Source organism: Ranitomeya imitator, chromosome 6 (genome assembly GCF_032444005.1).
Source record: "Ranitomeya imitator isolate aRanImi1 chromosome 6, aRanImi1.pri, whole genome shotgun sequence".
Classification (NCBI taxonomy): Eukaryota; Metazoa; Chordata; class Amphibia; order Anura; family Dendrobatidae; genus Ranitomeya; species Ranitomeya imitator.
In genome coordinates, this window is record NC_091287.1 from 474,964,092 (window position 1) to 474,979,933 (window position 15,842).

Sequence of the window (15,842 nt, forward strand, 5' to 3'; positions counted from 1 at the left end):
TGGGGTTCGGTAACTGCGGCTGCCTCGCGGCCTAGCTGTTCTCTCCTCTCCTGTGGGCCTTCGGGTCCACCACCTGGTTCCAGCACCGTCAGCTGGTTCCAGGCCGAGCCTTTGGCTTAGGTGCCTCCTCCTGGGTATCCGAGTTCCGCCAACGCCAGGCGGTCCTTGGTAGTGCTTTTAAGCGCGGGCACCTACAGCTTAGTAACCGGGTTCCAGCACCGTCAGCTGGTCCTCGGTCGTGCCATTGGCTCTTGCACACTGGGGCAACGCATCCGGGTTCCAGCACCGCCAGCTGGTTCTCGGCAGTGTTCTTGTCACAGGCACTCCCTCGTGCCAAGCCTGGTTTCAGCACCGTCAGCTGTTTCCGGGTTGTGTCAACTTCACTGAGACGCCTATGCTTGCCCCGTCGTGGGGCGGTCGAGTTAGCCAACTCCAGGGTGCCTCCAGTTTAGGAGCTTCCTATGTGGGCTGCGTGAACTGGTAGTCAAGGCTGGTTCTGTAGTGCCAGTAGGCCCAGCTCCCCCTGTAGGACTGTTGGGGTTCGGTAACTGCGGCTGCCTCGCGGCCTAGCTGTTCTCTCCTCTCCTGTGGGCCTTCGGGTCCACCACCTGGTTCCAGCACCGTCAGCTGGTTCCGGGCCGAGCCTTTGGCTTAGGTGCCTCCTCCTGGGTATCCGAGTTCCGCCAACGCCAGGCGGTCCTTGGTAGTGCTTTTAAGCGCGGGCACCTACAGCTTAGTAACCGGGTTCCAGCACCGTCAGCTGGTCCTCGGTCGTGCCATTGGCTCTTGCACACTGGGGCAACGCATCCGGGTTCCAGCACCGCCAGCTGGTTCTCGGCAGTGTTCTTGTCACAGGTACTCCCTCGTGCCAAGCCTGGTTTCAGCACCGTCAGCTGTTTCCGGGTTGTGTCAACTTCACTGAGACGCCTATGCTTGCCCCGTCGTGGGGCGGTCGAGTTAGCCAACTCCAGGGTGCCTCCAGTTTAGGAGCTTCCTATGTGGGCTGCGTGAACTGGTAGTCAAGGCTGGTTCTGTAGTGCCAGTAGGCCCAGCTCCCCCTGTAGGACTGTTGGGGTTCGGTAACTGCGGCTGCCTCGCGGCCTAGCTGTTCTCTCCTCTCCTGTGGGCCTTCGGGTCCACCACCTGGTTCCAGCACCGTCAGCTGGTTCTCGGCAGTGTCTTTTGCTCTTGTACCTTCTGCTCCCCATCCTGGTTCCAGTACCGTCAGCTGGTTCCGGGCAGAGCCTTTGGCTTAGGTGCCTCCTTCTGGGTATCCAAGTTCCACCAATGTCAGGTGGTCCTTGGTAGTGCTTTCAGGCACGGGTACCTCCTGCTTAGTAACCGGGTTCCAGTAACGTCAGCTGGTCCTTGGTAGTTCCATTGGCTCTTGGACATTCGGCTACCCATCCGGGTTCCAGTACCGTCAGCTGGTTCTCGGCAGTGTCTTTTGCTCTTGTACCTTCTGCTCCCCATCCTGGTTCCAGTAACGTCATCTGGTTCCGGGCAGAGCCTTTGGCTTAGGTGCCTCCTTCTGGGTATCCGAGTTCCGCCAACGTCAGGCGGTCCTTGGTAGTGCTTTTTAGCACGGGTACCTCCTGCTTAGTAACCGGGTTCCAGTAACGTCAGCTGGTCCTCGGTAGTTCCATAGGCTCTTGAACCTTCGGGTAGCCATCCGAGTTCCAGTTCCATCAGCTGGTTCTTGGCATTTTCTCAGCCTTCTTGTACCTTCTGCTACATTTCCAAGTTGAAGACCCTAACGTCCACAACCCGGAAGACCACCCCGATGACGACGACCCGGAAGACCACCCCGATGACGACGACGACGACGACGGCGGAGACGACGACGGCTGAGACGACGACGGCGGAGATGACGACACTGGAGACGAAGACCCTGGAGACGACAACATGGAAGACCGAGAAGCAGAAGAACAAGAGGCTGCAGAACAAAGAGCAGAAGAACATTAAGCATAAGACTTAATATCAGAGCAAAAGATATTATCTAAATTATATGCAGAAGAAGACTAAGCAGTGTATGGGGGTGAGTCCGTTCCTCCTCGTGGTGCCCCTGGATAAAGCCTGATGCTGCAGGCCAAACTGAACGCGGACAAATGTAACTTTTGTGACTGGCAGAACGGAAGGTGTAATCTTCCAACTTTTATAGATAACAACTACGGGAATGCCTGTCACAAATGAGAATATGATGAAGAAGTAGAATAGGAAGAATAATAACAGTGGAATAAAAAGAATATGTAGAATAGGAAGAATAATAATAGTTGAAGAAAATGAATATGAAGAATGTAATAAAAAAAAAAAATAGGTAGAAGATGAAGAAGAAGATGAATAAGGTGAAGAAGTTGATGTCAAGGATGCTGATGATGATGAAGATGAAAGTGTGGGAAAAGAAAAAAAAAAAAAGAAAAAAAAGAAGGGGAAGGGCGTGGAATAGTGAAACATCAATATCTGACAAAATAAAAAAAATTTACATACTCAATATCTTTTTCAATCCGAACGTCTTTAAAAAAAAAAAAAAAACATGCTATTCTATTTGATTGGACTAATCCTCATTGCCTTTAATGTCTCCGCCACCTCCCCCATACATCCTACATTATTCTTAGTTGTTTTCCTTCAGGTAGAATGAACCTACAAGGAAAGAAAGGGTTTATTTTAATTCCGATATTTTGGTCCCATTGACTTGCATTGGGATCGGGTATCGGTATCGGCGATATCCGATATTTTTTGAATATCGGCCGATCCAAACCGATACCGATACTTTCCGATATCGGAAGGTATCGCTCAACACTAGTTTTTAGGTGAGTAGGTAAGAGATGGGTGGGACGCCTACTCACCATATCTCCACCTCAAGGGTGTGGCTGGGGAAATAAATGTCCAGCCAGTATTTTTTTCTTTGGTCTGTGTTGTGTAGAGGCAAGCAAGCCTCTAGGCTGACACTCCTATGAGAGCTGCTTTATGTGTTGGCCCCGAAGTGCTGGGCAGGACTGTATATGAACTTTTTATTTCCTTTTGAGCCAGAAAGGTCATTTTTCTTTTACCATATTGGGTGTGTGATACAATAAACCACCCATAGACTTTAACCCCAGGTGTACCTGTGTCTACCTCGAGGAGCAGCTAAGTGAGCCGACCTTCCACAACTGTCTGAAATTCATTTTTATCCATTGACTCAATTTAATGAATAATTGTTAAAGAGGACCAGATACATCAGATAACACATGTGACAGATACAGTACAGCGCAGGGGTCCTGGGTTCAAATCCCACCAAGGACAACATCTGCAAGAAGTTTGTATGTCTCCTCATGTATGTGTGGGTTCTCAAGTTTTCTCCCACAACCCAAAGACATAGTGATAGGGAATCTAGATTGTCATCCCCAATGGGGACAGTGCCGATGATGTCTGTTAAACACTGTGGAATTAATGGTGCTATATAAGCAAGTAAAATGAATAAATAAAAGTAAATAATCTGCAGGGGTGTACCTACAATCTCTGCTTACCTTGTCACACAACCAAAAATTGACAGGTACTCCTCACAGAGCAATATGAGCAAGTGGGCTTGCATTCTGTCACTTAGGATAACACAACACTAATAAGTGGTAAAAAATCCAGACAGGAATGATATTTTGTGACTTGCTTGTCATGGTTCCATTACTCTTGGGGGCGCAATGAGATCATATTTACTTGTTTTGAGATGCAATGTAGTAGCAACGCCAAGTCATTTTTGGCCGCGCAACTTGTGCTATGGTCAAGGTCACCTTGTAGCCTCAACCTACAGTTCAAGCAAATTGGATGTTATTTCATAAAAGCACCATTGTATGGTAACAACAAGAACTATTAAAGTGCAGCAATCACCGGTCCATAAATAATTGCATGACTTTATTCAAAAGGTTTCAAAAACAGCAGGGAGGCACATGGAGTATTAAACAGCATGTACAGCACCTGTTTCGCACTCATCCACACTCCTGTTTATACAATTTGGGGATAGAGCACATCTCCAAACTTAATAACCTGTGTACAGTATATACAAATTATAGTAGAAGTAAACAGATATAAGAGAACACATATACAATACATTAATTGGTATGAAGGACAATGCATATCGCCCCCTAGAATAAGACAGTATTAAATAATCACACTTAAATCATTGCAGCCATTCATACCTAATGCACCAAGTGATCCACATTTAGATCACCTTTATGTTCCTCACAAGGATGTTTTATTCCTTTTTGGCTGCCAAATCTTATGTGTAATGAACATATGTTTTTTTTTTTATTTTATGTAAACGAGAAATTGCCAATTTCATAAAATCCACAGTCGTGAAAAATCACATAGACCACAAAGTGACTGACAATTTAAAAAGTCCCATACATGATTACTAACTGGTCCAAGTCTCAATGCACATCTTTAAAGAAGTAGTCCATTTATTTTCTTATTAAATATTATTTAATATTAATATCATAATATTAATATTCTTATAATTATTTAATATTATAGTATTTTTTTAAATTAAATACGTGTAAATGTAATGTAGTATGAGTATGTCAATGCACTCACTTACTACTGCTCTCTCTGGTGTCCAGCAGCGGTCTTCTCCTCTTCTCAGTGACGTCACCCCACTGCAGACGCACCACCTCACGGAAGTGGCTGTTACAGTGGAAGTCTATGGAGCGTTAGAATGAGGTAGAATCAGGCTCCAGAGGTTTTCATTGTAAAATTGATTTCCAAAGCGAATGTAAACCGCAAGAACAGTTACCACCACATCTTTGATTACCTAAAAAGATGCTATTTTTGAGCCAAGTTGGCTTCATCTATTAAACTCCCTCTCACAAGATAACCCTTTATATCCCTACGTCTTCTAAAGGAAATAATGGGTGTACAGCTAGCTACTTCTTTCAGAACTGCATCAGATTCAACCATATGCCAGTTTTTATCACTTACAGATTTAATTTTACCAGCCGTTGGTCTGAATTCAAGACCGAAGATCAAGCTCTTCTCATCTTCTTGTATTTTTTGCATCTCCTGCCAGGCTGTAACATCTTAAGGTACCGTCACATTAAGCGACGCTGCAGCGATATAGACAACGATGCCGATCGCTGCAGCATCGCTGTTTAGTTGTTGTGTGGTCGCTGGAGAGCTGTCACACCGACAGCTCTCCAGCGACCAACGATGCCGAAGTCCCCGGGTAACCAGGGTAAACATCGGGTTACTAAGCACAGGGCCGCGCTTAGTAACCCGATATTTACCCTGGTTACCATTGTAAATGTAAAAAAAAAACCATTACATACTTACATTCCGGTGTCTGTCGCGTCCCCCGGCGTCAGCTTCCCTGCACTGTGTCAACGCCGGCCGTAAAGCAGAGCCTCCAACCCAAGTCATTTATTCTGATATTCAACTCAGTGACTTGCCTCTCAAAATCTTCATCTAAGCTATTCTTTTTAATCTCAAGAACTGGCTATGGGGCAATGATCTTTTAATATGTCTCAGATGCTGGTTGTTTCAATGTAGCAACGCATTACCTGAAGCTGGTTTTCTATAACCAATGTTAGAGGTTTTTCCTCAAACAAAAATTAATTTTATTCACTGAATATTGGAAAAAAAATATTTTCCACATTTAGATGTGATTAAAAAACATGTTCCCGTGCTGAGATAATCTTATTAATGTGCCCCTGCTGTGTACTGTGTAATGGCCGTGTCTGACCGTCCAGGAACATGGTCTGATCATACCACAGCTCCTGGGCAGGGGGGGAAGCAAAAGAGTATACAGAGATCAAAGCTGGTTGTTATTGTGGGGTAAAACATTGCTTAAATACAGGCAGGGAAATGTTTTACCTCACAATAAGAATCCGCTGTGATCCTATGCTGTAATATCTGTATACTCTTTTGCTTCCCCCCCCTGTCCAGGAGCTGTGGTATGATCAGACCATGTTCCTGTACAGTCAGACACGGTCACATGAACATTTTTTTAATCACTTCCTATTGTGGATCTTATTGTTATTCCAAGATCTAGTGAATAAAATAAACTTTTGTTTGGGGACAACTCCTTTAACCCCTTACTGACATTGGGCATAATAGTACGCCGATGTCGGACTCCCTCCCTTTGATGGGGGCTCCGGAGGTGAGCTCACATCTTTCCGGCGACATGTCAGCTGTTTTAAACAGAGCAGTGGCTTCTCTTCGCCTCTGCTTTGTTGACAGGGCGTGAATGTGGATGTCATGCTGATTGACAGCCGGCTACCTGCTACCTAACTGTGGGCAGCTGGCTGTCAATCAGCATGATGTCAGCAGTAAAGCCCCATTGGCAGGGCAATCCAGAAAAGGAAGAGCTGATCTGTATCGTATACAAAGGCAATTAGCTTCATATGTTTGACACAAGACCTACCTCACAAATTTAGACTTCTTGGTTTGCAACAGATTTGGCTTAAGACTAAACTGATCAGCAAAGTCTACGGGATTCCTAAATTTTACCCTGACAACTGTGTAAAGGGATTTAGACTTACTGGGGGTCAAAGTAGTCTTCTTTAGCTAAAGCTGACCTAGGAAATTGGCACCGACGAGAAGGAGGATCAGGTAGATAAGCCATGTGCTGAGCACCAAAGATGGTGCCAAAATGAACAGGGTTAAGGAGTTCCTCATATGATATATACCCCCTTCCCAACGCCAAGGTGCCCAAGATGTGTCCATTGTCCCCATGCTGTGATCCCTTTGATTATTTAGGTGAAATTAAAGAATGGAGTGTGAACAAACCAAGCAGGCAAAGCACGAGCACCATGTTATTCATGGGCTGATTGACAAGGAAGGAATTGATTCTCTGCTAATAAGCTGCTTATGTTCTGCTGATATACGGGAGCCTGATACCGGTAATGTCCGTGCAGTTACAAGTTGGCAGAGTGATATAAGATGAGACTTCTACAGGACGTTTATGAGATGATCACAGTCAGTGATTGAGGACGGGAAATGGATTTTTACAGAAACATGGCGACACTAAGCAGCATGCAGTGATCACTATGACTTATGAGACTCCGCTGTGACATTGAGGATTCATTACCTGGGTCACACTCTTGAGTAAATCATGGCCTTTTGCGCCATACTGAAATAGTGGATAGAATGAAATAATCTGTGAATTTTCTGCTGGCACATCAATAGGATATGTCTAGTTAAAGAGAACCTGTCATCACGATTTTGTAATGTAAAAGACCTGGCTGTAATGGCGCTGTAATACTGAATACATTGACACCTCTGGTGATGAACTCCGCTTTGTGGTTCTTTTTTAATCCCCAAAATCTAACTAGTAGAAAATTTCAAATTGTGATTACAGAATCATAAAATCTCAGTATTACAGAACCATTACAGCCACGTCTTTACATTCCAAAATTGTGCTGACGGGTTCTCTTTAACCCCTTCACCAACTTCGGATTTTCCATTTTTGCGTTTCTGTTTCTTGCTCCCCTTCTTTCCAGAGCCATAACTTTTTTTTTTAATATGGCCTTGTGAGTACTTGCTTGTATTTTGAGGGACGAGTTGTACTTTTGAAGGACATCATTTGTTTTACAATATAATGTACTGGAAAATGGGAAGAAAATTCCAAATGAAGTGAAATTGCAAAAAAAAGCACAATTCAACAATTGTGTTTTTTTTTTCTATTGTGTTCACTAAATGATAAAACTGAGCTGCCATTATGATTTTCCAGGTCATTATGAGTTCGCAGATACCAAACATGTCTAGGTTCTTTTTTATTTTATTGTTGAATCTAGGCCAGTGTGACGGCTTATTTTTTTGCGTACTGAGCTGACGTTTTTATCTATATGATTTTGGGGTACATATCTTTTGATTGCCCGCTATTGCATTTTAATGCAATGTTATAGCGCCCCAAAAAATGTAATTTTGGCGTTTTGATTGTTTTTCTTAATATGTTGTTTACTGATCGGATTCATTCTTTTTATTTAGACAGATTGGGTGATTCTGAACCCTGCGATACCAAATATGTGTTTTTTATTTATTTTTATTGTTTTATTTTGAATGGGGAAAAAGGAGGGTGATTTGAAATTTAATATTTTTTAAAATATTTTTTAAAACCTTTTTATTGACTTTTCACTTGCTTCAATAGTTTCTTTAGGAGAGCTGAAACTGCAATTTTCTGATTGCTTATGCTTACATATACTGTAGCAGGGCTTCATAGCAGATCGGCAATGACAACCATAGGGGTCCCTGGCAGACCCGGGTTGTGATGCAAACCAATCGGCCCCCCACGATTATGTGACAGGGTGCCGATTGACGGGATTAGTGATGCTCTTTTAGCGCATGCATGTTAAATGTCGCTGTCAGAGCTTGACAGTGACATTTAACATGTTACCAGCCTCGAGTGGATGGCAACTCCATCCGCGGCTGTTAACGGTACATGACAGCTGATCAAATCAAAAGATGCGGACTCAGCGCCGGAGCCCGCATCAAAGCCTTGGAGGCAACCTATGACGTACCTATACGTCATAGGTCATAAAGGGTTTAACAAACTTTAAACCATAGTTTTGCTGCCATCACTCTGTACAACAAGTTAAAACTGCTTTTGGTAACACAGTAATCTACTGTATGTCCAGGAAATTTCTGAATTCTATTTCTTGTAAGGGCGCCTTCACAAGTTGCATTATTTTCCATGGGTAAAAATGCTGCATTTTACAGTACCAGGAAAGTGAATGAGGTTTCTGAAATATCACGCAAATGCTGATTATATTTTATTTGCGAACTTGAACCATCAAAGCGTTATTTCAAATAGCTGCTGTACTAAAAGTGTTGCACCCTGAAGAAAATTAATTTTCCTCCCAGGAGCCATCGGCTGTCATAAAGGTGTGCTGGCATGCCTGGGGTCAGCACACACAGCACTATGCGTAGCAGCCGTGGCACTAATGCACTGCAGAGCCATCTGTCAGTCAAAGTGGCAGGATGAGTTTACAGTGGGGACTAACCATGTCGCCACATCTGCATGACTTAATGCAGCTTTCAAGAGAAATAAAGTTCATGTTCTCTAAGGAGCTGTGCTTTCAGTGCAGAGGCCAGGCATCTTTCTAACACTATTTGCCTGTAGATTAACCCTATATCTTCAGCTAAATAGCATTATCTGACATGACGGTTTTCGTTTTAACGGAAATCTTTCAGGAATTGTTTATATGTAATCTGAAGGCATTTCAATATAATCAGTGTTTTATCAGCAAGTGATTATCACTGCCCAGACTACAGCTCCTGTGCCTACTAGACTGACCACGCCTACAACACTGATTAGCAGCTTACTGTCAATATACAATGGACAATGTTTATAGCAAACTAACAACAGACTTGTACAAAGGGGAGGAGGTCCTGCCCTTGTGGGCTTACAGTCTACAGAATGCCTCTATGAACCCATTAAACAGTCTCAGCCTGAGTTTGCCCCCGTAAAGCAATGTCAACCAGAAATTGCCTCTTTAAAGAGAAGTTTTTTGCTTTGTAATCTAAGGGCAGTATGAGGAATGGGCTAAGACATTGATTTTAGTAATGTGTCACTTATTAGGCTGTGTGCTGTCGTTTCAAAGCATGAGTCTTTTTTTAGCAGAAGATTATCACTGCTGAACTAGATGCCATGTGCGTCCTGGTCCAACTCCGCCCCAGCACTGATTAGCAGCTCACTGTCAACAGACATCGTACACAGAAAGCTGTGGGGTGTCGGGGGCAGCTTTTGAGCTCTGCTTCATGCTACATCTAAAAACTCTGTGTCACAACTGCTGCACTCAGTAAGCTAAGTGATACATTGCTGGAACCAGGGTCTCTTTCTCTCAACCCTGCTGCTCTCAGAGGAGGTAGCAAAAACCTGGTGACAGATTCTCATGAAACGGGTTTTCAGTTCACCACAAACAAAAGATCAATAGATGGAAAAATAATATCTTCCGCAATTGGATGTGTTTAAGTGAGAATGCAGTTGCAGTGACCGGCGGTAAAGTCATTGAGGTTACGCCGGTCACTGCAGCCGCATTCTCACGCTCAGCGTCTTCTGGCTGGCATGGAGAGAGGTCGCATCACTAATGTGATCACTCACCAAACTATCCGGATCATTGTGGGACATGGCCATTAATGGATTATTGGCAGAAAGGTAAGCATAACTTTGCTCTTTTATTTTTGTGGAATAAATGCGTAAAAGAGGGTCAGTGTGTTTTTATTTCAAATACAGGACTTTACTCTGTGTATTTAGTAAATTTGGCTCTGGGATTAGTAATGGAGATGTTTTATAGATTCCTTTCCATTACTAACCCCTGGACTTGGTGTCAGCAGCCATAAAAAAGCTCATTTCAACACCATAACTATTATCCCATTTGCCACAGCACCAGAAAAAATGGGAAGAGAGGGGCTAAGCGCCAGAAATGGCGCATCTTATGGATGCGCCATTTCTGGGAACACTGAGGAATAATGTTCTTAGTCTGGGAGGTGTCCAATATCCATGGCCCCTTCCTAGGCTGTTAGCAAATATAAGGGGGCCCAACATCGCTATTTTTAGGGGTCTCCCCTATAATATCAGTAAAAGCTAAGCAAACAGCTGTAAGATGATATTAACAGTATTGGATCATTTATGGCTATTGGCCCCTTCACTGAATATTAACATCAACCCTCAATCGTCGGCTTTCCCTCAGCTGGTTACGAAAATCACTCAGGGACACCACATCACTTTTTTCATTTATTTTAAATTTATTAACAAGTGCAGTAAAATACACACCCAAGGTAGCCTTAGCTAACAGCCACTGGGTGTTCCAGTAACTGGAAACTCCAGTAACCTTAAAGTGCCACGAGACTCAGTGGCTGAGAACTCTGGTAACTTTTGGTTACCTGAGTTCACAGCCACCGCCTTACAGTAGCCTGACTGCTAGACTGATGAATGCCAGAGTGCCGAGTGCTTTACTTGCAGTCGTTCATAAGTCCGGCATTGGTTCTGCACAGCATGAGAACCAGTTGACCTTACAATAAGGTTATCTCAGTTCACAGCGGCCCTGCCCTCGTGAGAACCGGACGCTGTGAACTGAAATAACCTTACTGATGTCACCTCACTTCCCAGCATGACATCCTGCAGTTGCTGAAGCTCCAGTGTATTTAAATAATTTTAAAAAACAGTGTGGGGTCCACCTTCAGTTTTGATAACCAGCGAAACTAAAGCAGACAGCTGCAGGCTGATATTATCAGGCTGGGAAGGTCCATGGTTATTACAGTTATTGTGGTTATTAGGATTTTTAATTTTAAAATTAATAAATGGGTAAAAGAAGGTTGAGGTGTGTTTATTTCAATTAAAGGACTTTTTTCTGTGTGTTTATTCCAATTAAAATACTTTTTCCTGTGTCTTTTTTACTTTTGATTAGGGAGTTAGTAATGGAGGTGTCTTATGGCCACATCTCCACTACAAATCCTGGTGCTTGATGTCAGCGGATATAAAACAGCTGACATCAACCTCAAAACTATTACCTCATTTGCCATCACACTAGTGGGAAGAGCTGTGTAAAGTGCCAGAATTGGCAAATCTAAAGAATGCGCCTTTTCTAGGGTGGCTGCAGGCTGCTATTTTTAGGCTGGGGAGGACCCTGCTCAGTCTGAGAATACTAGCTCCCAGCTGTCTACTTTAGTTTGGCTAGTTATCAAAAATGGGAGAATCCTAGGCTGTTTTTAAAATTTTTTTATTTAAACGACTTGGAGACCCCTATTTTTTTGATAACCATCCAAGATAAAGCTCACAGCTTAGGGCTGCATCCCACAGCTGTCAGGTTTACCTGTGCTGGTTATCAAGAATAGAGAGGACCCCACACCATTTTCTTTTTTATTTATTCAGTAAATATTATATTGTATATTAAGCTTCACATGAACTGCACTGATTATCTCACTGACATATTTCTTAGTATGGACAGAAGCTGGAGAATATTCTGGAGAATAGTAATTAATCAGCCGATGCCTGTGACCGGCGGCAACCTTTGCACCACTGATCACAGCTGCTTACTCACATGCTGTAATCTGGGTGACAGCATGGGAACCTCAGCCCTATGACCAGCGGTAACATGAAAGGTTGCCATAAATTAGAGCTTGTGTTTCTTGTGCTGTCACACAGATGACATTTGAATGGGGTCTGGGTTTGTTCAAATTCGTATACCATTTTGGTACCCGAACTGAACAGTTCAGCTGCACACGACGGACCTGAATATCCACGGGTCCGCCCATCACTATTTTGTATTTTTTTTGCATACTTTTCCTTTTTATGCAAAACAAAGATCCCTTAGCTTAACTTTTAGTACCACTCTTTTGACTAATCAAGAATATTGGTGAGCTGGAGGCCATTGCCCATAAGGAATGAGCTACAATTCCTCAGGAATGCTACCAGAATCTGGTGTCTAGCTGTGCATCTTGTTTGCAACAGGTCATAATAACTTCCAGAAGTGCTCTACTATGGACTAAAATTATTTGTCATGAAGTGGTGGAAAAATTCAGAGAATACGTGCACCTACACATTGCACTTATGGAGCGTCCCACTAGGGCCATGGGATACTCGGTACCGGGCCAGACACAGTTCTTAAAGGGGAAGGTCACGGCAGCAGTGACCCTGTCCGTGGCCCTGGTCTTCCAATTAAAAAGGAATGGATGATGGAAAGGAATGGGAAATGGGAATAAAGTTTGTATAGGAATAAAGGGGAAATGTTCATCACGCCACTTGTGGTACTTGGCAAGGGATGGCCAACGCTGCTTAAAGGGGACCACTGGGGCTGATGGTGTTGCAGCAAAGTTGGTATAGCTTCCCATAGGTAGAACTTAGTCCCCAGGGCAGCTAAAGATGTTTTGTAGAGTTTTGTTGGTGGAAGTGGTGCAGGGCAGGCATCGCAGGAATGAATTGTGAGGACACAGCAAGATGAAGTATTACTTACAGTCAGATGTTATTCCCTAGCCGGGGTGCTGTGTACTCCAATTGAGTGGTCCAGCAACTCAGGGTTTCTGTCCAGAACCCCCCTTTTTGTATGCCTTTCCTGCCATCTCTCTATGCTGGTTTCCACTCTTCCTGCCCAGCATCTCACCCACAGTGTTCTAAGCCAACAACCACAAACCTGGTCGGATGACGTCCTCTGAGTCCCCTGGATTCTATCCGGCTGCCTTTTTAGTCTGTTATGGGTGGATGTGGCTGTGACTCATACAAACGCCACATCCTGCAGGTTTCTAGTTGAAACTTGTAGTTCTTCCACTAGATCAGGGGCCGCTTCCCTTTTCTGTGACCTGGTCCTTCCACCTGACGCTGGTCAGCCTGGATGCGGGCCCCACGGGTGGCTTCTGCACTTCCTGTGCCCCTAAGATTCTTTCTTTCTTCTGGGAGCTTCCTTCCTTTCTTTCTCCCTTCTTACTGTCAGGAGCTGCAGACCCACACATCTGCTCAGCTCCACTTCTCCTCAACTTCTCTCTAACTCCTCCCTTCTGTCTCTCTGACAACTCCTCACTCTCCACTCACACCTTCTACCTAATCCCTCCCTGGCCTGGTGAGGTCTGGTGTTGGCTGCAAGTGTTAGGGTTCTGTATAGTGTCCCCTCCTTACCAGAGAGTTGGGGTACCACACCTCTGGATGAGATGCAGTACCTCTGTGGCGACTGGACCTTCAAGGGCGCCACACTTACATGTGTTCCGGCTCATGTCTTTGGTTTTAGTTTAGTTTTTTTTTTACTTTGCTCATACAGGAACGTAGCTCCACATTTTTCAACTGTGCATTTTGTCTATATAGCTTTGCATGATCAAGTGCAAAACATTCAGATCTGGGCACTGCTCTGCACCCCTGTCAATTTTAAGGTCTGCTGAGATATGGGGAGGTGAACTACTTGAGGTTTGGACTATCCTGACGGAGTACACCTTATCGCGGTGGGATGGCTTTTATGCTTCTTTGATCAAAACAGTGTTAACGAAGTACCGAATGCTATTTACATGTACTATTACTAACTTATTTACTTACTGGTATTTGCTCATTTTGTTGTTATCCTAGGTTTTATCTGCTAAATGACCACAGTGTGAATGGGCACTTACACATTGCATCTCCCCCACATGTGTTCTCGCTCATTTCTTTAGCTATGCATCATGTTTGCAGCAGGTTACAACAGCCAAAGATGCTCAAAATGTTTGTCACAAAGAGGCTGACGAATTTGAAGACTATAGTAGTTGGTAAAAGTGACATTTTTGTTGAATTTGGAGAAACCGCTTATTATATTAGTTGTGTTGAGGTATTAATATTGTTTTTTTTTATTATTTTATTGTAAAACATCAGAAAGTTTGTGAATTTAGCTAATAAACTGAATTAGTAGGGGGGGTAGAATATTTGACTGCATATTGCCAGGTTGCAGAAGTGAAACTTGGTGGTCTGCTTATTGTCCAAAAACCCTTTAAAACAAAGAGAACGCCCCTTTAGGAACATTATTAATAACCTGATAATTGTAATAAGTATTATTATTATTAATATAGTTATATATTAGTAATATTATTTCTAATAAATCATCATCAACTTGGTAAAGACTCAAGATATAAATCAGACGCGATTCTTAATAACTTAAGCAGTTGGATCGGCCATTCGCGGCTCATCCTATCGACGATTTCCTCTGTGCCTTGCTCCCCCCTGTATTTCTCCGGAATGGTTTCTACCATGTTCACAGTGTGAAATTGCTGGTTAGCTCCCATCAGAGCCAAGTGTCTCTCTGCAAAGCAGAAGCACAATCTGCTCCCTTTGTGTCGCCCTGTGAATAAAATCGAAATAATTACTTGGTGAAAAGTGTCATCCGTCCTCGCTGACCATGTACAAGAGTAAGCGCAGGAATCAGAGATGTAAGTACCTTTCATTTCTTTCTAAAAACCCTTAGAAGATGAGACGTGGGCTGGGGTTGCTTATTTTCTTGAGGAGGAAGACATAAATCAATAAATGACATTCATCGGGGAGAATTACTTGCTCCTCGATGATGCATTTTGCAGAAAATGAAAAGGGGGGCAGAATCCGATGTATTAGGGAAAATACTTCCTTTGTCACTATGGAAACTCTCCGAAATGAACGGCTTTAGAGCAGAAGAAATACATTGGCAAATTTAAGTTTGGCCGAATGTTCTCTGTTTAATGCGGCCTCCAATTGACACATCAGGAATGATGCCGCCCGATGGCTTCTAACAGCCCGGTCCACAAATCACAGGCATGGAGCTCGCAAGGTCTCGTCCTATGGAGCAGTTAGGAGGAAGAGAGTCATCGGCTGACAGCTGCTTCCATCTTAATGATACAGATATTGCTCATCAAGGAGAGAAAATGCACAATGCTGCTTCATGTGTATACAGACGTAGCAGAGCCGAGCCGCTCCATGCAGCAGAGATGAGGTCTTAATTGTATTAAGTACATTACACGCCCAGATCTGATACAGCTGCATATATATATATATATATATCCTTTACATATACATATATCCTCAATAGTAGATATATATGTGTATATTGTATATACATGGAAATATAATGATACAGCTGCATTATATATATATATATTTATACATACATATATATAAATATAATATTGTGGACATATGTATAGGATAGATATATAGATGCATGGCTATATATATTTATAATTGTGTGTATATATTTTTATTTATAAAAACATGTGTAAAATTATATGTATATGTATATATGTGTATATATGTACACATACATATATATATATATATATATACTGTATAAGGTTAGATAAATGTAAAATGTGTGTATATATATATATATATATATATATATATAGTAAAGGGCTGTGAAATTACTGGTGCTATATAAGTGAGTAAGATAAGCAAATAAATA

The 15,842-nt window shown here is 43.0% G+C and overlaps 1 protein-coding gene across 6 annotated transcripts in view; it reads left to right on the forward strand.

Moving 5' to 3' along the window:
• The window catches only part of RALYL (RALY RNA binding protein like), a 1,030,045-nt gene that overhangs the window by 716,243 nt on the left and 297,960 nt on the right, over positions 1–15,842 (forward strand). For 3 of the 6 annotated variants that reach the window (XM_069731547.1, XM_069731549.1, XM_069731548.1), the window contains exon 1: positions 14,684–14,841. The exons of the other annotated variants lie outside the window; for them this stretch is intronic. In XM_069731547.1, coding sequence (XP_069587648.1) covers positions 14,811–14,841 — 31 coding nt within the window. In that variant the 5' untranslated portion in view covers positions 14,684–14,810. Of the gene's footprint in view, positions 1–14,683; positions 14,842–15,842 lie in introns of those variants that run through there. 6 annotated transcript variants of the gene reach the window in all.